Raw genomic sequence first — 27,182 nt, forward strand, 5'->3', positions numbered from 1 at the left:
CCTTGGTGGCATATGACAGGGAGCTGACAGAAGAAAAGAACCCAGGCAGACACCCTTTAAACATGCTGTGAGAGCCTAGAATCACGGTGGCCTCAGAAGAGACCCCAACAGGTCCCAAGGGGAGTTTCCACATATTTTTTGTGGTTTTGGAATTAAAATAATATTTGATGTAAATGGCATAGTATGGAACTGTACATGTGGACTGATGCTGGTGGGGGTTTACTTATGATGCACTGGATTATTAGTTTCTTTTCTCCTGCTGTAGGGAAGTACCTAACAGAAGAAGGTAAGGAAGCAGGGTCTATTTCAGCTCCCAGTTTGAGAGGGGATACAATGGGTCATGCTGGGAAGGCATGGCGGCCGTGGGTCATGCTGGGAAGGCATGGTGGCTGGCCGTGGGTCATGCTGGGAAGGCATGGTGGCAGAGCGTGAGCCTAGGCTGCAGGTCAGGAAATGGAGGTGGGCGGATGCTGTTGCTCCACTCAGTGCTCCTTCTACTCAGCCTGGGACCACAGCCTGTGGGATGTTGCTGGCCACATTCAGGGTGGGTCACTCCTCCTCTGTTAAACTTTTGAAAACACTGACAGTCAGGACCAAAGGTGTGTGCCCTGATGACTCCAAGAATAAGTATCACATCCAAGAACCACTGTGGCCCCTAGGATGCTTCTTGCTAAGCTGCTGTGACCGTTGCTCTCCCACGCTGTGGAGGCACCTGCATCTCCATTACTCCACAGCTACCTGGGCACTTAGCTTTCCTATGACTGCCTTTGTGCTACTCACGCAGCTTCACAGGGAATGCTGCAGCTCTTGGACACTGCAGTGCAGGTGGGTGACTGCAGGCTGTGGGGGCAGGGCCCATGGCCCACGGCCCTTTGCTGCAGTGCAGATGCTGATGAGGTTTTGTCACAGGAATTTCACTGTTTCTGTGGGTTGAGCCCTTCAGGGCATCAAGTATTTGTGGAGGGCTTCTGTTCTTGCCTGGGCAGGCATTCCAGGCAGTGATGTAGAAACTGTTAGGCTCAGAGGAGCTGGTGGCCTCATAAAGATACTAAGGAGAAAGTGCACAAAGAAGTCCAGTTGCAGCCAGTATAACAGACATGTCACCTGTCACGGACTGCCTGATACCCAGGAGTTTGTGCTTTGAGGTTAGATCCTAGGCAAATGATTTTGAGCAAGTATGTAGCGTGCCAGGGTGATCTTTCCTGAGAGAGCACTTAGACTGAGTGTCCTCTGTCTGAAAAATAATAAAACAACCTCTACTGTGAAGGACCCTCAAGGATCTAGTGAGGTGATGTTAAATCAGGGCTTGCAGTAGATGGCAGGTAAACAGTACTGGCCAGCCTCAGTGCTGTGATGCCCCCTTTGATCTTTTGAGACAGGATGGCCTAGACCATGGCCTTAAGTTCACTTTGAAGCCTAGACTGGCCTCACATTTGTGATCCTCCTGCCTCAGTTTCCCGAGTATTGGGGTAACAGGGACCATGCACAGCTTCCAGAAACCCCACATTCTTTTAAGTTGTTTTCTTATTATATTTTTCTTATTATATTTTTCCTTTTCTAATTAATTCCACCACTCAGGAAGCAGGCGGATCTCTATGAGTTCAAAGCCAGCCTGGTCTATAGAATGAGTTCTAGCACAACCAGGGCTACATAGGAAACCCTATCTCAAAAAACTCTGTGTGTGTGTCTGTGGGTCTGTGTGTCTGTTTGTCTGTGTGTGTTTAAATTAAGTATACATGTGTGTGTAGTGTAGCATGTGCTTGAAGGGTAGAGGACAATGTCTGTTAGTCAGTTCTTTCCTTCTGCCATGGGTTTGGGATTGAACTCAGTAAGTACTTGTCTTCATTCCGCCACCCCATATGTCTCCATATGTAGCCCAGGCTACCCTGGAATTCACAGCCCTCTTGTCTTAGCCTCAGAGTGCCAGGATTTGCATTTCTTTCCTCAGTTTCCTCTGTTGTGACGGGAAGACAGCCCATATCCCTGGTATCCATGGGAACACATATCTCCCCTGAAGCCACGTCTCCAGCTTGGAGCACCACGGCTCCAGTCTTTGCTGCTCCCTTGGATCTGCTCAGCTTTGGCTCAGAAGGAGACTGCTAAAGTTGGCGCTCACTCCCCACCCCCACCTCATCATCCCTGGTTTCCAGAAGCTCAGTTCAGCACTGGCAGCCTTCGGGCTGCTCTGCAGAAACACTCAGAATTTCCATTCCCTCCTTCCCAGGCAGCAGGGAGCACCAGTCTGGCGGTCCCCAGGAAGATGCCTGCCCTCGGGACAGGAAGCCTGTAACCTTTTCTCAGAAGTCTGTCCTAGTGGATCCACAGTTCTCCTGCCCTGGGGAAGAGTATGTCTGTCTGAAAGGAGTGAGCAGGGGCACAAGGCTTGAGGGTGACTTCAGGTGCGCCCGTCTAAACTCACTGACCCTATTTTACAGATGAGAAGGTAGAGGCACTAGCTAGAGTGATGGAGCCAAGGCCTCTCCAGCTTCTCATTCCTCACCCGAGGCAGAACTACCTGAGCCTGGAGATCACTGTGCTGGGTCCGAGCTGTCTTGGCAAGGCTGGCAGGCTTCTGAAGTGTTTCCTTATGCAATGGGCTTCTGGGTAGGCACTGAGATCTAAAGTACATTGATTCCACAATGGAAGAGCCCTGGTTCTGATAGCCAAGAGCTTAGGAAATGGCCACATCACACAGTAGGCGTGTCAACAGTGGACATGTGGTCATCACACAGTAGGCATGTCAACAGTGGACATGTGGTCATCACACAGTAGGCGTGTCAACAGTGGACATGTGGTCATCACACAGTAGGCGTGTCAACAGTGGACATGTGGTCATCACACAGTAGGCGTGTCAACAGTGGACATATGGTCATCACACAGTAGGCATGTCAACAGTGGACATGTGGTCATCACACAGTAGGCATGTCAACAGTGGACATGTGCTCATGACACCAATTTCATTCTCAAGAATGTCCCTCTGGCTCATGTCTCATACACTCAAGTTCTTTGGCCACCAGAGCTGGCATTTTTCAAGTTCATATCAATATGTCCTTGAAAGTTTGTGGTTTATAAGATCAGAACTCTTTCCTAATAAAGAAAAATATTCAGGTAGATTCCACAGCCGACTTGCTGTGCATTCCCTTGTCACCTGAACCCTCTCCTGCGTCCATTCCTTCCAAAGACTGTGATGTAATCACGGTGAGCATTGCCAGGCCAGACCATCCTCCACAGCTGGTTAGTGGATTAGTCTAAGGGAAGACACATGGGGGAGGTGTGAACAGCCAGCTTGCTGTGGGTCTCCAGGCATCCCAGAACTGTCAGGGCTGGGCAGTGTTCTAGGGAGGTGTGAACAGCCAGCTTGCTGTGGGTCTCCAGGCATCCCAGAACTGTCAGGGCTGGGCAGTGTTCTAGGGAGGTGTGAACAGCCAGCTTGCTGTGGGTCTCCAGGCATCCCAGAACTGTCAGGGCTGGGCAGTGTTGGAGGTGAGTCCCAATTGTCCCCAGTATACTCCACTGCCTATGGCTCTGGGAGCTGGGTAGCTTCTCGGTACAGTAGGCTTAGCTCTGTGGTACATGGGTGGTCCACAAGCTTTGACCCTCGTGATGTCCTAGATTTGTGTGGAAAGGGGTGAGAGCACAGCCCACGCAGGAGGCCCATGAACAGGGAGCACCAATTCGTCTGCCTGTGTGCTAGCCCTTGTTTTCAAGATGAAGTGGCTAGAGGAATGGGGCAGGAAGGAGGCCTGGGTATGCAGGAGCAGCGGAGCCCCTGATGAGGAGGGCAGGACACTTTTAGCAGAGGGAGAGGGTGAAGCAAAGTATCCATGAAGAGAGAAATGCCGTGTGAGTGCCAGGGCACAAGCAAGAGGGTGCGGAAGGAGCTGGATTGGACTGGCAGAGCCCTGCGGGTGACATGGTACGTCTGGAATGTCCACTAGACACGTGTAGGTCATCAAAGTTTGGGAACTGACCCAAGCACGGGCTGTCAGTTTTACACAGTGGAGCTGCAGGATTGGGACTGTGGCATCTGCTGAACTGCCTCCAGGCACCCATGCTCAGGGAATCCTGCTCCATACATGCAGGCTGCTTCCTGAGGCAGGAGAAGCCTTCCTTTGAGTATAGAGAGGGGCTCAACTTTTATGACTTGGGGGCTTAGTCACCCCTCGAGTCATAAAAACCCAAGTGCCTCCCATTCCTGGAGTCCTGTTGGAAAGAAGCCAGCTGTGGCTGTCCTGTGGATTCAGGCTCCTGCCAGCCATCTGGGCACAAGAGTCACACAAAGATCTTGGTTTTTCAGGGAATCTGGGGCAGGGCAGGGGTTGGAACATCCCCTCTCATTTCTGGGCCACAGCTGCACGGCCGTTGGGAGGGCAGGATTGAAATCAAGCCGTCTGGGGGAAGAGGGACTTGAGGGCTTTGCAGTCTTCTCGTCTCTGGCTCCTCCAAGACGCATCCTGGTTGGTGCCTGAGAAGGAAGAGTTGCGAGCTGGATCGGCCTCCCTGAGGACCTCTGAGATGTGAGAGTATTCTGAGCACTCAGGGGTGCCCTGCCCCCGTGCCCAGTAGTATGGATTGCAGAGCACTCACCTCCACTTCTCCTCAGTCTCTGCCATAAGATGGGCACATGAACCTTGGTGTGAGGAAGGGGTACTTGTCCTATCTCACTGCGTTCCCTGCTGACGTAGAAGCCATTTCCTCAGCTCTCCTGGCTTTTCAGATAAGCCTCTAGAGATGGTTCTCTCTCCTTGTTGTCTCAACCACTAAATAGACTGAGGGCCTGGTCTCTTTCTGTTTTTAGCCAGAAATGGATTTGCCCGTCCCACCAGGCAGAGACAGGAGTCTGGAGTCAGTTCATAGTGACGCCCAGGAGCCCATCAGCATGCCCCAGACACTGACCAGCACACTTGAGCACATCGTGGGCCAGCTGGACGTCCTCACACAGGTAGGGCCTGCTGGGACTACACCCCTCATCGGTGTTGCTTGGTGTTTGTATCATTTGATGGTGGTTAGCAGGTATTGACTTTTATTTTAATGAGTCAGGGTCACCTTGGATGGCCAAGGCTGACCTTGAACTGGAGACCCCTTACTCCAGCCTCAGTACTGCTGTCACAGGTACTATTGTCACAGGTGTGTGGCCATCACGTTCCCAGCAACCGCTGGGTTTTTTAAGACAAGCTCAGGGTGCCTTTGTGTTCCTCATGAACTGTATCCTTCACTGGGTCAAAGGCATGGTGCCTGTCTTGTTACGGTTTCTATTGCTGTGATGAAATACCATGACCAAAAACCAAAACGTGTTGAGGGAAAGGGACTTATTTGGCTTACACTCTCACATTGTAGGCTGTCATTAGAGGAAATCAGGACAGAAACTTAAAACAGAGCAGGAACCTGAAAGCAGGAGCTCACGCAGAGGCCATGGAACAGTGCTGCTTACTGGCTTGCTCAGCCTGCTTTCCTATAGAGCCCAGGACCACCAGCCTAGGGGTGGCTCCACCCGCAGTGGACTGGGCCTTCCCTCATCAATCACTAAGAAAATGTCCTAGAGGCTTGCTTACAGTTTGATCTTTTTTTTTTTTTTTTTTTTTTTTTTTTTTTTTTCCGGAGCTGGGGACCGAACCCAGGGCCTTGCGCTTCCTAGGTAAGCGCTCTACCACTAAGCTAAATCCCCAGCCCCACAGTTTGATCTTATGAAAGCATTTTCTTAATTAAGGTTCCCTCTTCCCAGATCATGATAGCTTGTGTCAAGTTGACATAAAACTAGCCAGCATGGTGGCTTACACCTTTGAATTTAGCACTGGAGAAGCAGAGGCAGTGGGTGTCTGTGAGTTTGAAGCCCGTCTGGTCTATAAGTCTTAATAAGTTCCAGACTGGCCAAGGTTACATAGTGTGAGACTCTGTCTTTTAAAATAAATAAATAAAGTGTTTCTGTGAGTGTAAAGGGGGTGAGGAGGAGAATGGACCTGTTTTCCAGGGGGAGGTTACATAGTTTGAAACTCTGTCTTCTAAAATAAATAAATAGTTTCTGTGAGTGTAAAGGGGGTAGGGAAGAGAATGGCCCTGTTTTCCAACTGACATTAATGAAATAGTAGTGTCTTTCCTGGGATTCTGACTGATGGAGCTATGTAAGCCCCAGCCACTAAATTCCACACAGGTCTCTGCCAGAGTTTGCCCACCGTGGTATGGTAGGGTCACAACAGTGCTTTGAGAGAAATCCTGTCCATGCTGTTCTCGCCCGCCAGGAGCTGGGCGCAGTGAGTTGGACTCTCTGCAGGCCTGGCCTTGAACTCAGCACCATCCATGCTTTTTCCCAGGAGCCCTTGGAACGACCCCTTCAGTTCTTTAAACTCCCGTCCCCTGACTAATGCACAGGTGGTCTGAGCGCTGGCCTTTGCTATTTTCGGTAAGGGTTAGCAGATTTGAATCTCTGCAGTGTTTGGCTCTTGCCTGATTCTAGGTATCTGCTGAGGAAGTGTTTATGTGACCGATGGTCTTCTTCAGTGAGGTAAATGTGGGTCCTACTCTTTGGAGCTTAGCTTACATTAGTAACTTGCAAATTACAGCATGGCACCTTCAGTAAGCAAGAACCCCAACAGGAGGTGGTAGCTGCACTGTGGTTGCCAGAAGAGCATCATATCTGAGGGAGGCCTTGACGAAAGAGCAACTGCTGTGGTCTGGAAGAACCAATCCAGGGTAGCTGACATGTGGCACTACGAGGGGGGCCACTGGGCAAGCCAGTGCTGAAAGACCCTCTGTCTTCCTGGTGCCTTGGCTGTAGATGCCTGGCAGGGACCCTACAGATCCCGACATCCCATGCTGGCTGTGGGACAGCCTGCAAGGAAGGGTTGTAAAAGCAGGGAGAGGCAGGATCTGTCCCTAGTTCAGTCCTACAGGAGAACTGTAAAGGACAGCTAGTAGAAATGGAGCTGAAGCAGCCTGCTGTCCCTTCCCTGACTCTAAACCCTGGGCTAAGGGAGACAAGCCACTCCATCTTGCCTTGGGCCATGGATGGAAGCACCTATGGGAGAGGCTGAGTGGCTGGGCGCCAGGGTTGTGGGACTCCAGAGCACAGTGGACAGACATCCCGGGAAGCCCGAGAACCCCTGAGAAAAAGAAAGCCTTCTCCGAAGAGACGTGAACAATGTGCCAAGGTTTTCAGATGAAAACCCCACTTCAAGCCCAACAGAAACTGCCTCTTGTTCTTCACAGCCTCTTCAAGTGAGAGGTCAGGGGAGGCGGAGTCATTAGGACTTTACAGGATAAAATTGGAAATTAAGTCTGAGAAGATGGCTAAAAATACAGGCGTATAGCACGCAATACGTTTTCTGTTGCTTATTTGGGGGTGCACATGGAAGGTTGTTTTGTGTTAACGGTCAGGAGTATGATAGTAACTTTGTACGAAGCCATCTCACAGAGTAGAAGTGGCCTGCAGCTGGGTGTCTGGATGTCCTACCTGACACTGGTCTCTTCCCAACTCCATAGCGGTCTTCTCCTCTGACAGCGCCTTTGTGTTCCTTGGTACCACAAAGTGAAAAGTGTTGCCCTTGGACCCACTGTGTCTTGAGGAAGCTTGGATTCCTTAAAGCCCCACACAAGGCCATGAGGTTCAGCCCCGTTTTCTACATGGTACATTTGAGATTGTGCTCTTTGGAGGCCCCGTCCTAACCGAACCAGCTCTCTCCTGAGTGGCAGCCCAGGCAGCCACTGCCACCTTCCTTTTCAAGTGGTTTGTGGAGCAGGGCCCCTGTTTATTCTGTGAGTGCTGGCCTTGAGTGCTACCCCTCATCAGTTACTCCTACTATGTGCTTAGTCCTCAAGTTTTCTGTGCTCTGTGCTCTGGCCACCTCAGCACCAACTCCTGCTTCAGTGATATATCCATGTGACTTATCTATTGTGCTGTGTGAGCATACTTACTGCCTTTTCCTCCTCTTCAAGAAAGTCTACACTTCTACCCCACAGAACATCCTTCCAGAGCCACGCTGTTGAACTGGATAGTGGGCAGGGATGATTTCTGAATGAGTCACGGGTCCTCCAGTACCTATTACCAAGGACCCTAGGGGTGTTTTTTCTTTCTTTCTTTCTTTTCTTGTTTTGTTTTGTTTTGTTTTGTTTTGTTTGGTTGGTTGGTTTTTGTTTTGGTGGCAAGATTCTCTATGTAGTTTCAGCTGTCCTGGAACTTACACTGCAGATCAGATAGGCTTCGAACTCACAGAGGCCTCCCTATGCCTTCCAAGTGGTGGGATCAAAGATAGCAACACCACCACCCTAGTTCTTAAAGTTCACACTTGGCACTTGGATTGCTGAGGCAAGAGGATCAACAATGTAAGGCCAGCCTGGTCTACAAAAAAATATAAAACAAACAAAACCTACCTTCTTAGTCAACAGTCTGGGTGTGTGGGTGTGCAGTTCCGTGGGGCAAGACAGCCTGTGTGGACGTTTGTAGTCTGTTTACCACGAGGCTGAGGGACAGATACAAATTCTCAGCCCTTCTCAGGGAGACACTCTGCCCCAAGCAGCCCTTCTATAAAGAAAAGTCCTAAATTCAGGGAACTGAGCACCACCACCACCGCCCCTTGGGGCTGGGAGTATGTCTGGCTTCACTGCAGCCTCCAGTAGCGATCGTAGGAAAACCCAAGCCTCCTGTAGGTCTGGAACGCAGTGCTACTCCGGCACCCGCTCCCCGGGTCTCTGGGAATATAAAATATGCCCCCCGTGGGACTCATCAAGCAGGGCCCAGCTGGGCTCTGTGCTTTTGTCATGTTAGGAGCTGTCCTGCTGTCCCCATGACCCAAGGCTTGCTGGGCCAGAGCCTCGTGTATGACAGCACCACAAAGCCTTCCTCTAGTCTTCTCCTGCCTCCTGAGGCTAGGCTTTCCCAGGGCCCAAGAGAGCCATTTCTCAGCCCTTCCAATAGCAGTCATGGTTCCCCTATGAACACACATTCACTGAGCCCATTCTGTTTGCCCCTGTGTGAAACCCACTGCCATCCCTGAGAAGTCTCCTTAACTGAATGTCATGTCAGAGCCAGGCTTTAAGGAGAAGCAGGCAGCTAGGGCCATTGTGAAAGCCAAGAGCCAGGCATAAGGAGCCCAGCCAGTGAAGGCATGGAGGCCTTGGGTCCTCTGGTGGGGGTTACAGAACAGCAGCCCAGGAGTGATGGGACACTGAAGACAGCAGACCTGGAGCCCACCTAGCCTAGCAGAAGCTGGCGGTATGTGAGAGACAGACAGACAGAAAGACAGAAAGACAGAGACTTAGCAAGAGGCTAAGCTGTCACAGGCTTGCTCCTGGTAGGCAACTTTCTTTTTTTTTTTTTTCTTTTTTTTTTTCTTTTTTTTTTTTCGGAGCTGGGGACCGAACCCAGGGCCTTGCGCTTGCTAGGCAAGCACTCTACCACTGAGCTAAATCCCCAACCCTGGTAGGCAACTTTCTAAAACCTTGGAGTCAGACTTCACCACAGGTCAATGGGTGATGACATCAGCATAACTGAGGCTTCTAGCCTCCCAAGCTGACCAGGTGGTTGGCCCCTAGGGGTCAAGAGGCCTTGCAGGTCCTCAGTTTCCCAGCTGCCCTTGTGGTGAGTGCTGCATCAGAAATCAGTTCTCTAGCCCTAGGTTGGGGTTGAGCTGGTTTTACCTTAGAGACTTCCATGTTTATAAAATGCACACATTAATTTTCAAACGCGCACTTCTAAGGCAAGCGTAGTGGTGCATGCCTTTAATCCCAGAGGGGGTGGGGGCAGGGAGCATCTATAAGAGGAACAGAGCTTTTGAAATGACCTTGCAAGGTGTGGGTCCGTTTGCTCGTCTCCTCCTGGCTGTGTTTTAGATGGAAAGCCCCTGAGTGTGCACATCCTGACACTTGGCTGGAGCCAACAGGTCTTCTGGGCTCTCCTCACCATCAGAGGAGCTAACCTTCAGATGCATGGAAGCCATGAGAGAGGTGCTGACAAGGCCTCAACAAGGGTGGCCTCACCTGGCTCCACCCAGCCTGTGGCTTTGGCAGGAAGCAGGTAATCCTGATCTTAGCCACCATGGGCAGAGCATCCCTGCATCCCTTGCTAAACAGTTTGGGTGGAATTTGGGATGTCTTCATCAGGAAGTTTCCTGCAGAACCAGCAAGATGTCTCATCAGTAAAGCACTTGCTGGGCATGCCTGCCAATCTTTGATCCCTGAAACCCACATAAAGCTGAGGGGATCATCCTCTGACCTCTATGCACATGCGTGGACTTTGTGCACCTTCCTTCACTAATAAATAATTAAAAGAAGAAGTTTGAGGTTGGAGAGATGGCTTAGCTGTTAAGAGAGTTTAAATAAAAAATGGTGGGAACATAGGTAGTGCTTACCCAGCATTCACAATACCCTGACTTCAACCTCTACGACTGCCCACCCGAACCGTTCCCTGTAGAACAAACTTAGCCTTCCTGAAGGATGATAAAGCCTTGGGGCTCTGTAATGAGAGCACAAAAGGCACATGAACACACACATACACACCATATATTCATACCCCCCCACACACACACACTCATTCACTCACTCACTCTCTCACTCTTACCCTGGCATGTGCTTGCTCTTGGTGTAGAAGAGAGCTCGTTCTTACTATCCCTGTGAGACTGCTCCTTGGGGCTTCACTTGCTCCTCTGCTGAGCTCATGGAGGATCTAATCCTAGCTGGATGCCATCCATGCTTAGAGCAGGCAGGATTCTTCAGCTTCATTCATACCCACCAAGTATGGAGAAGCCTACTGAGTAAGCCGCCTGCCTATCAGACGCCTCGGCACATCACTTTCCTAGATTTGAAGCCTGAAACATGGGAACAGCTTTATGTGGGTTTCTGTGTGCCTTGGACCTTTGATACCATTCCTGTGGCCTTAGTTTCCTTCCTTCCTTCCTTCCTTCCTTCCTTCCTTCCTTCCTTCCTTCCCCCCTCCCCAACACCCCCCACCCCAGACAGGGTTTCTCTGTGTAGCCCAGGCTGTCCTGGAATTCCCTCTGTAGACCAGGCTGGCCTTGAACTCAAGAGCTCCACCTGCTTCTGCCTCCTGAGTGCTGGGTGTAGCTAAACCTGCTAGGATCCTTGGTTAACTGGTAAACTGCACAGGGGCAGCAGCTGAGGTAAAGATCAGCAGTTAGTCCAGTGTCGTATGTGGCACCGGGGGACAGCCCTGCGAGCCTGAAGCATGGGAGCAGCAGAAGTGGACATTCAGGAGTGCTGTGAGCTGCCAGGGAAGTGCAAGTGTCTGGGGCAGGGGCACACAGGAGGTGACAGTGGCACTGGGGTGAAGCTGCTGTTGAGATTACAGGTGAGTCTGATCCTGAACTAAAGCATCCAGGGCCGAGGAGATTGACGTTCTCCTGAGATGAGCACGTCTCATGACAGTCTTTCTTAGAATCCAGTTACCTAAGTAACTGGGAGGCCAGCAGCGTTTATTACTTTTGTCTTAGACATCAGCAGCAACTGGCTTGGGGAAAATGTGGGTGTTCCTTCCTTCTTTCTTAAGATTTATTTATTTTTATTTTACGTGTATGGGTGTTTTGTCTGCTTGTATGTCTGTGCATCCCATGTGTCTGGTGCCCATGGAGGCCAAAAGAAGGTGTCAGACCCTCTGGAATTAGAGTTATAGGTTATTGTGAGCTACCATGTGGGTGCTGGGATCCAAACCTAGGTCCCCTGGGAGAGCAGCCAGTCTCTTAGAGGCTGAGCCTCTTTCCAGCCCTGAAAAAAAAAAAAAAATGGAGGGGAGGAGGGGCGGAGAGGCAGAGTTTTTAACCTGTAACCTTGGCCGGCCTGGTACTCAACTTAAAGATTAAAGGCATTTCCTGCTGTGTGCTTTCTCTCCCCTGGAGGACTCTGCTCTGAGCTCATCACCTCATCCCCTCCATAGACAGCATACATATGGTACCCACATCACCCTCACGATTGGCCTGCCTCAGTCATTTTGCTAACAAAGCAGGTTCTACCCTAGAAGCCTAAAGGGAAAAGCCAGGAGTTAGAGCACTGTGGTTGGGCTTTACTTCTCAAGGCCTTCTGTGGGGTAGAGCACCTGGTGCGGCAGTTAGAGCCCTTGTAGTGGCTGTCCCTGCTGTTTCTGCACTACTGACTGTCCCACTTCGTGCACTGTCCTTCAGAAACATGGGTGCAACCACCCGGCTTTCTGCCTTTGTGTCTTCTGAGGTAGGCAGCAGACATCAGCAATGCTGGTAGAGCCAGGTCTTCCCATGAGGCCTTGTGAGGTCTGCTCTGCTGCCGTGCTAGGCTTGTCCCTCATGACAAGACCTGGAGGACTCAGTCCCGACCCTGGGGCTGCCGTACTTGCTTGTGTGACATCACACATCGAGGGGCTCCAGCACAGGCTCTGACCTGCGTGTTCTTTCCCCTCGTGCCCCCATATTGATGCTATAGAGGTTAGCTGGCAGGCAGGTAGAGTCTTGATCAAGCTCAGCTGCCCACTGGCTCCCTTGTGTTACACTGTGGACTCAGAATCCTGAAGAATTGCTGGGTGGAGCCTTGCTACTCTCTTGAGCTTTCGAGGCCCTGGTTTTCTCTTCAGGACTTGGGGTGGAGCATGGAGTGTAGACAGTGGAGATCCTGGAAGCCTGGGAGGCTTATGTGCACAGCCCAGCACAGGCTTAGCCAGGGGCTCAGTGGTTCTGTTTCAGGAGCCGACAGCAGAGTTATTTTTGACTCAAGTTTCACATCTTGCTGCTTTTTAAAAATACCAAGCCATGAAATTCTTGCAAATTCTTGCTCCAAGTGTTTTTTTAGTAGCACGCAGTGCTTCAGGCCAGCCCCAGCCATGCCGTGATGTCACAGTTGGGTCCCTATGGCTCATAGAGACTGCTAAGCTCTATTCTAAGGCTTGAAATTAAAGCAAGAAGAACCAGGCCGTAGAAGCTCTGCTGATTTGAGGCTCCTTGGCAGTCACGTTTGCCAGATGTTGAGGTCCCTGAACTCTGCTGATGTCGTTCAACAAGGCCAAGGGTTTTTGTTTGATTTGGGGATTTAGACACCTTTAACCACCCCCACCCTGCCAAGTCCCAGCAGTTCCCTGCTTAATGGGCTACTGGGGTAAAGTGTCTACTTCCACCCTACTGGAAAAGGTGGGGGTGCTAGCCCACACCACTGTGCTGTGGGCCAAGCTGTGTGACTACTTCCTGGAGCTCTCAGTGTCCTTCTTTGTCATGCAGGCCAGCTGTTGTTTGTAGGAACAACTGGATTTTAAAAGTAGTTACACCATTTTCCCTATGAGTCCTCTCGTGGGATCCCAAACCCAATTTGTGGGGAAGGCGCAGAGCAAGAGTTCCCTTGCATGCCGCCTGGCAGTCCCTGCTTACAAGAGGGTACTCGTTTGTTTCCACTGAGACCAGCCTTTGCACATCAGTGTTTGCTAACAGGCACATCTAAGCACGCACGCACACACAGGCAGTCCAGAGTGAGTTTGTCATGCTCTCCAGACGGACATTTCTGGGCTACCCTTCAGCACAGTCAAGTTCAGAACGTCCTGAGCCCCTGCCACTTGGGGCTTTGGAGAGGGAGGCTTGCTTGTCTTCCTGATAAGAGGTTACTTCTTGGGAGACACTGTATAATGTGTGGTGGGGACAGGCTTGATGCCTGCCTTTAGCTAGTTGCAGACGCTCCAGGGAAGAATAAGAACATCTGTCTAGTCCCTGGCCCCTCATCCCCAGCCCTGTTGCTGGCTTTGGCATTCAGTCCACAGGCTCCTGTGGCTTTACAATGGGGAAGGGTGGGGGAGGCCATTCCTGCCTCAAGTACCCAGTCAGGGCAGTCTGCAGCCTCCACTCACAGCACAGCTTATTCGTTGCACTCCAAAACGAGCCTGCACTTGGTATTGCATGGAAGGCTGGATGCAGCTCCCTGGGGATCTGGCAGACATGGCTTGCTTTCCGTCTTCCATCCCGTCTGCGGTTGTGGTGAAAAGTAACCCCCTACCCCCCAAAGAAGCTGCAGATTGAAATGGGCCAGGCAATGGCTGCGGTTACCTCTGGAGCCTGGGAATGTTCACGGTTGGTCATAGGAGACTTCTGGGGCTCCAAGCTAGAGTAGTGGGCGGGCTGGAAGACGGTGAGCAGGAGTTGGGAGTGGGGACATATGAGATGCCATGCATGGACCCCTCATTCCAGCTGGTGCAGGATGTGCTTAGAAATGGGTAAGGGGACTCCAGTACCTGCTCTTGTTCATCTGGAGTCCTCTAAAGGAAGGGTCAAGCACAGAACACGAAAGGGGCCTGTGTAAGCTTTAGGTCGGACAGCTGCAGACAGGCTGTGCTGCCTTGAGATTAACCAAGCCACAGCTGCCCCTGTAGGCTGCCAGGTGCTCTCTCTGCCGAAGTTCCATTACAGCAAAGCCAGGAAAAGCTTGCTGTTCCCATCCACTCACTGACCTAACCGGTACTGAGCACACAAACCCTTTTCATCCCGGGGGCTGCAACAGTGTAAAAGTGTTGAGCTTGGCCTAGCACAGTGATTGAGAACAGTTCTACATCTCGCCCTGGATGGGCCAAGGCTGGAAAACTCAGGGCAGGGAAGTGGATTTTCCCTGGTAGGTCCAAGTGGCAGAGGAAGCTTAAGAAAACACATCCTGGTGACACATGCCCTTCTCTGTCCCTGCAGCTGTCCTATTGGGCAGGAGCTGTAGCGATGTTTTGCAGGCCTCCCAGCGCAGAGCAGTCTTCTGGGCGTGGGATGCAAAAGGTGGCCAAGGTCCATGTTGGACTCAGTATAGACTCAGTGTAGCAGAACCTCTGGACAAGCATGCCCGCGTCCTGTCCCTTTCCCACGGCTGGCAAGGAGAGGCACTAAACCCAGGTCCACGCTGGCAGGGCTGTGTTCTGGTCTCCTGGGGTATGAGCCATGCTCCAGGGCCCTTGGAGCATCTCGATTTACAACTGCTGGAGGTGGGTCCTTTTCTAGCATCTCCTTTTAGGAGGCTCTGCTTATTGAGAGGTGAAAGAGGAATTGCTATGAAGCCATGAGAAGGTAAATTAGTCAAAATTCCTTAATCCAGTGGCTAATCCAATGATAGAAAATAGCATTTCGTGTACTTCCCTAAGAGAGCTAATTCATCAGAGATGGGGACTGGGGCAGGGAGAACCGTCAGAGAAATCCTATACCCCTGAGATAATATGAAACAGAGCCGGGACCCATGGGCTCCAGGAGCGAGGATTGCTTGCAGCAGACTGTGGGCTAGGGGGGAGGGTGTTAGAGATTGTGGGGGATTTCTGTAGATTCTTGTGTTTTGTGACCCTGGGTACTTGAACATTACAGATGTCATCATTGGAAAAGAGGACCTCCACTCCCTGCCGCCCCCCATCCCCCCTGTCCCCCTTGCCGCCCCGCCCCTGTCCCCCAGGCCTTAAAGTCATCAGTCAGGGCTGATGGGAAGAGGAGGAACTAACTCACTGATTCTTCATTCCAGCTCTGACTTTGTCTTTCCCCATTTCCTGCTTTCCTAAAGTCAGGGTGGGGGGCTCTCCCAAGGCCATGCTTGGGGTGGGGCAGGTGGGGTCTGGCACCCACCTTCCTCCCTGACACACTTGCTGTGTCGAGGGATTAAAGTGAACAAAGTGCTATTGAGAAGCAAGGCCGCCCATCGCCAGCCTCAGCTGCCCTTTGCTCTAGGGAACTGCGCTCCCTACTCCTGACATTCAGGACTCAGCATTTGTCCCTCACGGGCTTTCTAAGTGCCACCCATGTCTTGGAACGGGAAGACTTGGAACTTGTCTATGAACAAGATTTATACAAAACCCTGCCCTAATGGTGTAGACACTAGATGTCTGACTGACAGGCTGCCTGAGGGCCAGCGTTGGCACCTCAGAGTTAAAAACCCCTGTACAACAAATCCTTCAATGTGGGCTGTGACCAAGAGCCTGGGTGTCAGGAAGGATTGGACTCAAACCAATAGCCTGTCTCCAGGGAGCTAAGTTGGCCCCTCTAGTTCCTAGTCACCTTGACACGTGACTGGCCAGGCACTGTCCACCATCAGCAAAACAGGGCTTCCTGTGTGCACATGTGTGTGCACACATAAGGCTATGTACCAAGAGATGGGCTAGCACTTGCTAGGGACAGGGCAGAGCTGGGACAGAGCCCACTCAGCATCCGTACTTTGGTTTTATAGCTCATAAGACCTCACACCAGAGAGAGGCTCTCCGTTTGTGGCTTCTGTTTTAGGTGTTGAGAATTTGAGTGGAGTCAAAACCATGTGACAGAGAGATTAATTCCACATTTTCTGTCTTTAAAATGAACAAAGGAGTTAGAAGTGTGTAGCACAGTCCAGGTCATGTTCTTGGAGCCAGTGGCCATCCCCAGAACCTTCTCCTAGACATACCACTTTTACTCACAGTGGTGTGCCAGGGAAACTGCACCTTCTTCTTTTTTTAAAATGATACCCCTTAGCCTTTAATAGAGTCCCGAATTTGGGGGGAAGGGTACTGGGGAACCCAAGATCCTCCACAGAGACCTCCTGGGAAGCCCAAATCAGCCACAGTCCTGGAAATGATTAAGAGCAGTTTTCCATCGTAGGGGAGCTATAAGAAGCCACAGACTTTGCACCCCAGTGGCTCAGACCCTGCTAAGACTGATCACAGAAAACTCTGTTTGGAATGTCAGTGTGTCCCAATATCCCAAAGCCCAGCCAGGCAAGAGCTAGGGGCATCATGGTGCCCACAGTGCACCCTATTCCCACCCCAACAGTATGTGTGGAATAAACGTGAGTTGTTAAGTGAGGGTTGCAGTAGCCTTGAGAGCTGTATTTTACATATAAGAAAACCGAAGCTCTGAGTCCGGTAACATAGCCAAGGCCAGTCGGCAAGCTGGTCAAGTTCAGATTTGAGCATGGACCATCAAAGTCTGAATCCTGTTCTTTTGCCACACAGGCCAAAGCTTCTCACCGAGAATTGCTGTGACATTTCTCAGGTGCTCACACCCCTGCTTCAGTCACACACAAAGGAGAAGAAGGCAGGCCCCAAGTATGATCTGGGGCCAGGAGGGATCCTGGGAGAGAAGTTGTACCTGGGTTTCAGGAAGCAGTAGTGACCTATACCACACAGAGCCACAAGTGCCATGTGAGTGTCCCACACAGGAGTCTGATGTTTTGGGTAGGAAGGGATGTGTTAGAGGCCATGGGAAGGGTGGAAATCAAGGTGAATTAGGACATGAGTCACTTGGCAGCTGAGACGTGGTGTCAGGGGGACAGACAGGAGGTAAAGGCCAGAGTATGGCAAGGAAGGTGTGGGTCCATAAGGTGGATGTGGTGTGTGCTAGTGCAGGAGCCCTTTCTCCACAGAGCCCTGCTATGGCTACCTTGGTTGCTATGAGACAGCCGAATGCTACCTTCTGCCCAATGCTGCTGTCTTTTCCTAGCCAGAGTAGGTCTCTATCTTGCCCTAGACTCCCATACTAGACTACAGTCACTCCTCCTCTTGCCCAGGCAGAAGGCATGTGGCTGGGTGTCAGCATTCTACTTCTATCTGGCTGCCTGGCTTAGCCACCTTGCCCACTTCCGTGTTACCTACTTTCCAGCCCCTGGAGCAGGCCCAGGAGGTGCCTCCTCTCAGGAATCTACTCTCTCTCCCAAGAGGGCCCAGGGTTCTCCTTGGAATAAGACCTGAGCACAGCGAAGTGCTCTGTCCAGGGTAGGGTATAACTGCTGGGAAGAAGGTCCCCAGAGCTCGGTGGGGAGTGGGGGAGCCGAGGGAAGCTGTGCTGAGTCCTGTACATGTGCAGATCCTCCTAAGAGCCTAGCCGTGTATCTGAGAAGCATAGCTAGAGTGGCTGGCCTACCACATGCCTAATAGCTCACTTCTTAACTCTTTTTTTTTTCTTTTTTTTTTTTTGGAGCTGGGGACCGAACCCAGGACCTGCGCTTACTAGGCAAGCGCTCTACCACTGAGCTAAATCCCCAACCCCAATAGCTCACTTCTTAATTCCTGCTAAGATATATATCACTTACCATCGGTGATGGCAGAGCAGTTTTACCAAAACTCAACCCTTCCAGACTGGTCCTGGACACAGCAATGTCTAGAAGCCCTGGGGAACCAGAGTCCCTTGCACTGAGTGTGGTAGGCGCCTGTCAAGGGTGTGGTGATAAGAGTTGTTGGATGTCCTGAGTGGGTCAAGGGTGTGGTGATAAGAGTTGTTGGATGTCCTGAGTGGGTCAGAAGGGCCTCATGAGTGTCCTGTGATTGATACTTCCACAGGACAGGCCTTCTGCACAGGTGGTGACCGTGGCTGTGGGGAGAAGTAGCTCCTGGAAGCTGTGTGGCTTTGAACATTATCCTTGGTCTATTTTCTGAAGGGCCTTCCATGCCTCTACTGGTGGAACCAGTGGTTAGGTCAGGTCTTCACCCAGAGTTCCTTCAGGCAGCAGCAGACGCCATATGATCTTTCCTGACAGGACCTGCTCAGACCTGGCTTAGTAACACAGCAATAGGAAACAGAAAATGGAGGCTTCCTCCTTCCCTCTCCTTTTTTGGCTAGGACCCCTACTCTAACTTCCGTCTTTCTTTTCTTTTTTAAAATTGTTTGGTTTTGGTTTTGGTTTTGAGACAGGGTTTCTCTGTGTAGCCCTGGCCCTCCTGTAGACCTCTGTAAACCAGGCTGGCATCGAACTCAGTGATCTGCTTGCCTCTGCCACCCAAGTGCTGGGATTTAAAGGTGTCCCCCACCACCATGACCAGCCATATTTCTATCATACATCTCTTCCTACCCAACTACACTGGCCAGAACAGGACCGTTTGCCAGCTGTCCCTTGGCCTTTTCACTCATCCTATCCTTGAGAAGCACCATAATGTGCCACTCTGTGACAGTTGTCAATCCTCTCCCAGGGACAGCAGCCTCCTCAGCACTGAGAGCTGCAGCCTGAGGCCCACAGCTTTATGTCAGGGGCACCGTACCGGTGGGTAAGACATTCGAGAGCTTCCCTTACCTTCTTCCCAACACAGTGAAATGTGAGATAGAAGAAGAAATAACCAGGAAGAAAGAGTTGTAAGGAGATGCAGTATCAGCCTACTTTGAGAACACCAGACCAAAGAGGGAAAGAGGCCAGTGAGACTGTAGGGGGTCAGTAGTGGGGAGACAGGAGATGAGCAGGAGGTGCAGGAGGTGGCCATCAGGAAATAGAAGGGACAATGAAAGGCCCATGCAACCCAGGGAGAGAGCACGAGGGTGTTGGGTGTCCCTGAGGTAGGGGGACAACCACCAAGTTGTACCTGACCCTTTTCACTGTTTTGCCTTCCCTTAAGGAAGAAATCTGGTCTCGGGGTTCTGGACTTTCTCACTCCTCCTTAAAGTGGACAGAAGACCCTTCTCTGGGAGTTTGCAGGGATTGCAAGCGCAGTGTGGGTCACTGGTGAGGCCCTGTGAAGTTGCCCTAGCTTTCTAGTCACATCTGTCAGAGAAGCCAAGCGTCTCCCCTCAGCCGCCTCAGGCCATCAGAGATACCCAAGCCCACGCACGGCATCTGGTCTGACTACTGTGGGTTCTTGGTCCTGTCAAGGAGCAAGATTCAGCTGTTAGGGGGTCCTAGAGCTTTCTTGGGATCCTGGCAGGCCTTCAGCAGACACCTCATAACTGATGCTGGTATAGAAAGCCATCATCAAAACGACCCTAGTGCTGTTTCTCTGCCACTGGGGGGGGGGGGGAGAGCCTAGTGCCAGACGTGTCAGGCTTGGCATTTTGGTGCAGCTTCTTTGAGAATCACCATGGTTCTTAGGTGACTAAAAATAAAGGCTGTCACTTTAGAGTCAGTTCCTTTTAGACTGTTTAGAAGGCCCTTCAGAGTGTTACGTAAAATATCTTACTCGTCTTGAACTGTGAGTGAAAGAAGCCGCATTTGCTTGGGGAATGTTGCCCTAACCGGAGGCAGATCGCTGTCTCCCCTCCCCTTGCAGGAAAATCAGGATGGAAATAGAATACCATTGTTGAGCCTATCCTAGGAGGATTTTCCTCCAGAAGCCCAAGATGAGTCACACTGGCAGCCCCACCCCCTGGCCCCAGCTCCTAAATCCTTAGTTGCCTCCCTGAGCCAAGGGCTGGCCCAGCCACTTGTCATTGCGCCCTTGGGTTTTGTCCCCAGCACCTTACTCCTATCCGGTCACCTACGCTGGGCAATCCCTACCTGGCTGACTCCTGCAGGGCTCTGCAGTACCCTGGATTGCTGGCCCTCCTAGGCTGGATTCCACTTTCCTTCATCAGGGGCTTGTGGATGCGCTGACCGCTCCACTCTCCCAACTCAGAAGCGCTTGTTCTGCCGCTGTTCACTGTGCCTCCTCCAGGCCACTACAAGGCCTACTGTGTCCCTCTGTTCTCTCCAAGGGACCTCACACTCCCTGTCTCTCCTGGGCTCTCTTCTCTAACCTGCATCTTGGCTCACTCTCCAGAGAGTTCTCTAATTTTGTCTAGTTTCCTCCAGGGCTTCCCTTTCTCCAGTCTGAACCACCCCCACCCCTCACATCCGATTACACCTTGCCTTCCCACAGCTATGCAGCCCCTCCCAGACTCTTCCCAGGCAGCAGCCACATCCTCTCACACTCTTCCTGCAGCTCTGAGGGCTGTGGGGCCTGGGGCCCTCTCTCCTTGATCCACCGTGTGTGACGTGTGACACGGTGTGAGCTCCTGTGGTTGTCTGCCTTGCCTGGCCAGCTCCTCCCCAGCTCCTCCTCCTGATCATGTCTCACTCCCTCAGCCTAGCGTGAGGCCAGGCGGGCCAGCACAGCCCCCGGCCAGCATAAAACTTATTTGTCCCTTTGAACCAATGGGCACTTGTCCACCCCTGACTCCAGGACAGCATTGTCCCTGAAACATTACCTCTTTTTTTCTTCCTTCTCTTTCTTTTTAAACTGTATATGCAGGATGCACACACATACACATGATCACACACATACCACAGCATGCATATAAAGGTCTGAGGACGACTCTGGGGATTCAGTTCTTTCCTTCAGCCATGGATTCTGACGATCATACTCAGAGTGGCAGTCTTGTGGCTGCCATTACCTGAGGAGCCATCTCACCAACCCAACATTTTTTTTTTCCTTGCCCTCATGGTTTCTGTGAAAATTCCAAGCCTAGGCATTTAGGCAAATGAAAGACCATTTGCCTGAGGTTTGGGGAGGGGATGGCTGCAATCTAGAAAGTGTGTCTCGGTGTTACCAGACGTGTGACAAGGCCCTGAGCAAACTGGAGTTAGGGCCTCTGGAGGCCTCCACCTTTTCTTCGGGCTGCACATGTTTAGACATTGTGACTGGAAGTTGTGACAGGCAGGCGTTCTGCCCCTCGGGCACCTGCAACCTGATCTGACTTCCGTCTGAGGGAACCGGCCGGGGCATAAATCAATGGATGACCTGGGAGGCCAGGTCTTATCTGCCTTTGTACTAAAGAAAGTCAAGGCAGGTAGGCCATGGAGTGTGGACTCCCAGTACTGCAGGTGTGTTTTTATTAAAGTCCCATTCACATTCTGAGAGTCGGATATGGCCTTATGTGCCAGCCCAGACAGATCAGACTTTCTGTGACAGGAGACTTCCATGGGCTTGAAATGAGGTGGGTAGCTAGTCGCCTGTGTGACCAAGCTCCCCTGTAAGGGCACTGGGTAATCAGAGTCCTCTGGACACTGATGCAATACATACTTACCAAGCTTTCTGAGTCCCAGACACTGGTGTAGACGTGTGCTCACCTCAGGTAAAAGTCCCACTATGAGAGTAAGATTAGTCCTTGGCAGGGAAGCCCCAGATGTCCACCATGATCCCAGATGTTTTGTCCTCCCTCCTCTAGGTCCTGGCAAAGTGGCAGCAGCCTGTCCTGAGTGTTCCAGTCTGTGACCTATGCAGACCCCAGCCAGGGGCTTGCTTAGTTACCTCACCAGACTGAGGGTGTGTAATCCTGCTACTCAGAGGCCCAGGTGGGGCCTTTCCACAGCTGGGAGAACCCTCTCCTTTGTGGAAGAGAAGAGCAGCACACACTGGAGAGATAGCTGAGTTGGTGGAGTATCTAGCATGCACAGAGCCCTAAATCTGATACCCAGCACCCAAGTGGGCATTAAGCAGGCATGGTGGTTCATGCACATGTTCATAACATGTTCATGTTAAGGCACAAAACATGTTAAGATGTATCTTGGAACTGCCTGGTAAGTTATCCCTGGTGGTGACTGCCACCTGACTCTTGACAGAATAGGCTCATGGACAGAGCAGACAGAGAAAGTGTGTCCAGACACAAAAATGGCATGACTTTTCTAGCTTGCCTGGCAGGGAGCAATGCGTTAGAATAGTAGTAGGGGGAGATGCAAGTATAAGGCACACACTGAAGTGTCCCTTGCCAGACATGGTGTTCTTGTCTCTCATCCCAGCACTGGAAGGGTTGAGGCAGGAGGATTGCCACAAGTTTGAGGTTTGGGGTACATACATCAATACATCGTGGCTACAAAACAAGAAGTAAGTACCCCTTCAGAACTGCAGGCAAAAGTGTTCCCAGTGGGGCCGGCACCCTCCATTAGTGAATGGTTGTGAAACACAGGATACTTTTCTATTCAATTTAATCTAATATAGACACATTTAATGACCACATTCCTGCTGGGCTAAAGTCTGGGCCTCCCTCCCATGGAACTGAGTAGAGGCCCCACTCCTGCCATTGGCCCAGCATCTCTTGTTTTTTAGGTCCGCAGTCTCTGCATTTGGAAATTGGGTTCCTATTAAAAGTTTTAAAGGGGAAGAAAAAAAAAAAAAGCAGGCAGAAAAGGAAATGCCATCAGCGCTGCTCCCCACTGTGGCCTTGAGTCCTGACTGACTGTCGGAAAGGGGCTGGAAGAAGACTGATTCCGGCAGTGCACAGTTCACAGCAGCCAATGGAAACTTGCAGGAATGCTGCTTGGGCCAGCCGGGGGCTTTTTCCACTGCCACTTTACGAGATGCAGACCCGTTGCTGGTTCCTTGGCTGGCCAACTTGGAGACGTGAGGAGTTCTTTGAGCTTAGCTCTGCCTCAGGGGGTCCAGTTCATGTTCTACAGGCAGTGACTTTTCAGGTTCTGTCCTCAGACCTAGAGGGACAGAGTCCTCCCATCCCTGGCCAGCTCATGTAGAAGGGACCCTTTGTAACAGCTGACATCCACACAGGATGCTGTGAGAATTTATAGCAGCATTGAAGGGGAAACTCTTTCTCAAAATGTCTGTTTTAGTGAGTGTATGAAAGCTTCCTTTCTGCTGTATCAGGCTCAGGCATCCATGGAGCCTCAGGGGATGAGACACATTACCTGGCCTTTCTAGTGACAGTGGGAACCTAGCTTGTTGCGCTCACAGTGACCTTACGTGTGGTGACCTTATCCTCAGTGGCTGGTGTGGCCTTCATGTATGAAGTGACCAGCAGAGCCTGGGTCAGCTTAGCGTTGTTAGGGTTGGCGAGACTGGTGGGACAGGCAGAGTGACAGTCCTCTATGAAGTGTGCAGCTGCCCAAAGCCAGAGGAAGCAGACAGATTTCTACAATCTTTGTGGGAGCCCCATCTGCAGCTCTGGCCTTGGTCCTTGAAGTACACATAGCCTGGGTGCGTGGAAGTGGTTCCATGTGGCATTGTCCCTTGCCAGTGATCACCCTCGTCCTCACCCCCAGGTGGCACTGTCTCACTCTGTGCTCATAGGACCCACACAAGTAGAGCTCCCACCCTCTGGGCTTGGGCTGATAGGATGAATGACACTCACTTTGTCCCCTGCCAGTCTTGGAAAGAGTGCCCTTAGCATAGAGGGGAGGGCTGTGTCCTGGGCAGGAGTACCAGACTAGGGCTCAAAATTCCTTATTCCATGGTTGTCTTGGAGAAATGACTGAAGGCTATGAGGTCTGCCATCTGTCTTTCCTCTTCCTGCCCACAAATTCTCCAGAGGCACAGAGGGCATGAAAGGCCAGGCAGAGCCCATTGGTGGGGAGTGAGGCACGTGGCATTTGGGTACCAGGCTGAAGTGGCTTACAGTGATTCCTAGGGCAGGGCAGCAAGGTAGGCCCTCCATCCTGAGCCTGATACCTTTTATTTTGCAGACAGTGTCCATTCTGGAGCAGCGGCTGACACTGACAGAAGACAGGCTGAAGCAATGCCTGGAGAACCAGCAGCTAATCATGCAGAGAACACCACCTTGATGAGGGGAGCAAGGATCAGGAGCTCAATTGATTGGGGGGATAGCAGGCCAGGGATTTGTACGGGAACTTGAGTAAATAAATAAAGGGATCCCACCCGAGGGAGCCACACCTTACCCAGTCTGGGATTGGTGCCCTCCTCCCTACCCCCTCCCCACCCCCACAGGTGCTGTTGGTACCTGGACCTCTCCATCTGACAGTGGGAAGCTCCCAGTGGGCAGAGCCACTCAGAAAAGACTGGAGACCCAGAAGGCAGGGCCACACTCAGTTTAACAAAAAGTACCCATTTGAACTGTGTGTTTACTCAGAAGCTTAAGATGATGCATGTGTGGGCTTGCTCTGCCCCACCCCCCCACCCCACCCCCCATCCCTCCACCACCCCCCCCCCCCGTTCCTTCTCTCTCTCTCTCTCTCCCTACACCCCACCCCCACCCCAGGTCTCCATTCACCTCACCTTTAGCCTCCTGACTGGCTTCTAAGTTGACTGCTCGTTGCTTAGATGAGCCAAGAATCTCTCCATCTGACCCCTCTCCCCCCCAAAGCCCCCACGAGGGCCATCTAAGTCAGGTTTGTTCAGGAATGAGCTGGGTGGAATAGGTAGATCCTTTAGCATGGCCTTAATTTCTGTCACCACGTATATTCACCAGGACTCATGGCTTCTTGCTTTCTATATGCATGAGAGTAAAGGAATCTGAGAAGTAAAACTACTCTGACTGACCTTTGTGCAGTTCTGGATAAGACCTCATCGGTCCATCCCAAGGTCCTAAAGGGAGAATGACAGCAACAGGAAGTGGGGTGTTCAGATTGTTTGCAGCTGTTTGGGTACTGGGGTGCAAGAATAGCCAAAGCCTCCGTGTACTACCCACACCCTCATAACTGGCTTCCATGGGGATCCTGTCTTCCCAGGCATCCTGTCTCCATTCATGAGGGCTTCCAGGGGCCTCTTCCTCCACCTCTGGACTGGGAAAGCCATAGTGAGTGCTTTCCATCTGAGCTGCTGAGCCTTCAGCCTTGAGCATCTTGGGGCTTAGCCAATCAGGGAGGTCCTTGTCCCCTAGCTTACTGCCCTGCACCAAGGTGGGTCTTAGTGCTGGAACCTCTCGGAAACTGTCAGTACAGTGGTTAATACAGTCAGTCCCAGCCCACACAGCTTCCAGGAGAAGCAGCGCCTGAATGTCTTAAGCGTTCAGGCTGGCAAGAGGGCCAGTCTGTGTTGATTTCTGATAAGCCGTAAGTGTGGGAGGTCACCTCCTCCAGCTGCCATTAGGTGAGAAAGGCTAAATTCCAGAGCCAGACCTTGGTTCCACCCATCCCAAGCTGTACCCCTTAATACTGTAGTCTAACTTCTCTGAGGCTCTGATTGATAGCAGTTTTGAAGAATGATCCTATCCTCCAGGTGCTGTACCTGCCCAGCGCAGACTGCTGGCACAAGGGAACCTGTTGCTCTGTCCAGTCCCACTAGATGGCAGAGCCTCTTGTCAGGGACAGGAGGTAGGGAAGAGCTGGGGCTCTCGGGATGCCCTGAGAAGCTGCAGTGTAGGGAGCCCAGTGGCCTCTGGCAGGAAGGGCACTCAGCTGCCTCTGGAGATAGTAAGCACCCGATCCTGTGAGCCTTAGCTGGTGCCAACTCCAAGGGCACAACTTGTGTGGCCAGCCTTTTCATCCCCTGCCCTGCTGGCTCTGCCACCCAGCGAGGGCTCTTGGTGGAGCCAGGCCGAGTGCAGATAGGCCCATGTGGAAGCACATGCCTTAAATTCCAGCACTCAGTAGGCAGAGGCAGGAGGATCTCTCTGAGTTTGAGCCTGGTCTCACCCAAAGCACAGGTTGGGGCATGGGCAGAGCATCTGTGTCCACCCATCCTTCTCTGCTTCCTGGCTGTGAGTGCGTGGTAACCAGCTGCTTCAAGCTCAGACTGCCATGGCCTCCCTACTGTGATGAATGTGAACCAAATAAACCTTTCCTTCTGAAGCTGCTTTTCCAAGTCTTGTCAAAGCAATGGAGAAAGTAAGAGAGCTACCCTCATGAGGTGCTTCTGCAGCTCACACACCTCCCTCAGTAGAGCAGCAGGATTCCCCAGCCTACATACATGGCTCTTGGAATAAGCAGTGATCTTTACTTCCATACCCAGGGCAGATTTACAAAAGGGCTAAAGCTCATTGAAGACCAAGATCTTCAAAAAGATTTTGTTTTCCTACCATGAGACCCAAACTCAGAACCTGCCTGGTTGGGGTGGGGTTCTACAGTGCTCTCACCACGGGGGACTGACTAGCTACACTGCCAGCTCCTACCCTTGTGAAGAAATTCTAGGCTGCCTGAATGGGACAACTATCTGGAGTGGTAGAATGGCCTGAGTGTCCTGCAAGGTTGGAGGTCATGTACCTGGGCCTCTCTGGCAATATTTGTCTCCCAAATAATACTACCAACCCTACCTGATAGCTACCCTGGCCCTGCTCGCACCCGCTTTTGAAGGGTGTCAGGCACAAAAGCATCCCTTCTGAAAGTTCAGCCAGAGGCTCCCAGGAAGGCAAACCGTAACTCCCACCCCCAATATGCCCGTCCTTACCCTTCTCTCCCTCTAAGAAGTGGCTAAGTTGCCATGGCCAGCATCTCCAGGCTCTAGGACTTGGACCCGCACTTCTTGTCAGAGAAGCAATAGTGGCAAGCCAGGTAGGCTTTGAGAAGCACCATGCCAGGAAGAAGTTGCCGAGTCTGACAACCACAGGCATGGTTTCCTAGCTTGCTTCCACTACTGTGGCAAAACATTCTGACCCAGAGCAACATGGGGGAGAAGAAGCTGACTTGGCTTACACACCCTGAGGGAAGTCAGGGCAGGAACTCAAGCAGGAGCCTGGAGACAGGAACTGAAGAGGAGGCCATGGAGAAACACTGCATTTCAAAAGTCAGAACCTTTTATACAGTCCAAGACCACTAGCTGAGGGGTGGCACCAGTGGGTCTTCCCACATCAATCATTAATCAAGAAAATGCTCCCAAGACTTGCCTACAGGTGGCCAATATGATGGGAGCATTTTCTCAGTTGAGGGTCCCTCCTTCCCAAATGACCCTA

The 27,182-nt window shown here is 51.6% G+C and overlaps 1 protein-coding gene across 4 annotated transcripts in view; it reads left to right on the forward strand.

The window, feature by feature from the left end:
- Positions 1-24,233, forward strand: part of Poc1a (POC1 centriolar protein A) — a 68,491-nt gene extending 44,258 nt beyond the window's left edge. For 3 of the 4 annotated variants that reach the window (NM_001109296.2, XM_087563402.1, XM_087563400.1), the window contains 2 exon segments: positions 4,799-4,942; positions 24,022-24,233. In NM_001109296.2, coding sequence (NP_001102766.2) covers positions 4,799-4,942; positions 24,022-24,120 — 243 coding nt within the window. In that variant the 3' untranslated portion in view covers positions 24,121-24,233. 4 annotated transcript variants of the gene reach the window in all.
- Positions 24,234-27,182: the final 2,949 nt, after the last annotated feature.

This window comes from Rattus norvegicus, chromosome 8 (genome assembly GCF_021556685.1).
Source record: "Rattus norvegicus strain SHRSP/BbbUtx chromosome 8, alternate assembly SHRSP_T2T, whole genome shotgun sequence".
Lineage (NCBI taxonomy): Eukaryota > Metazoa > Chordata > Mammalia > Rodentia > Muridae > Rattus > Rattus norvegicus.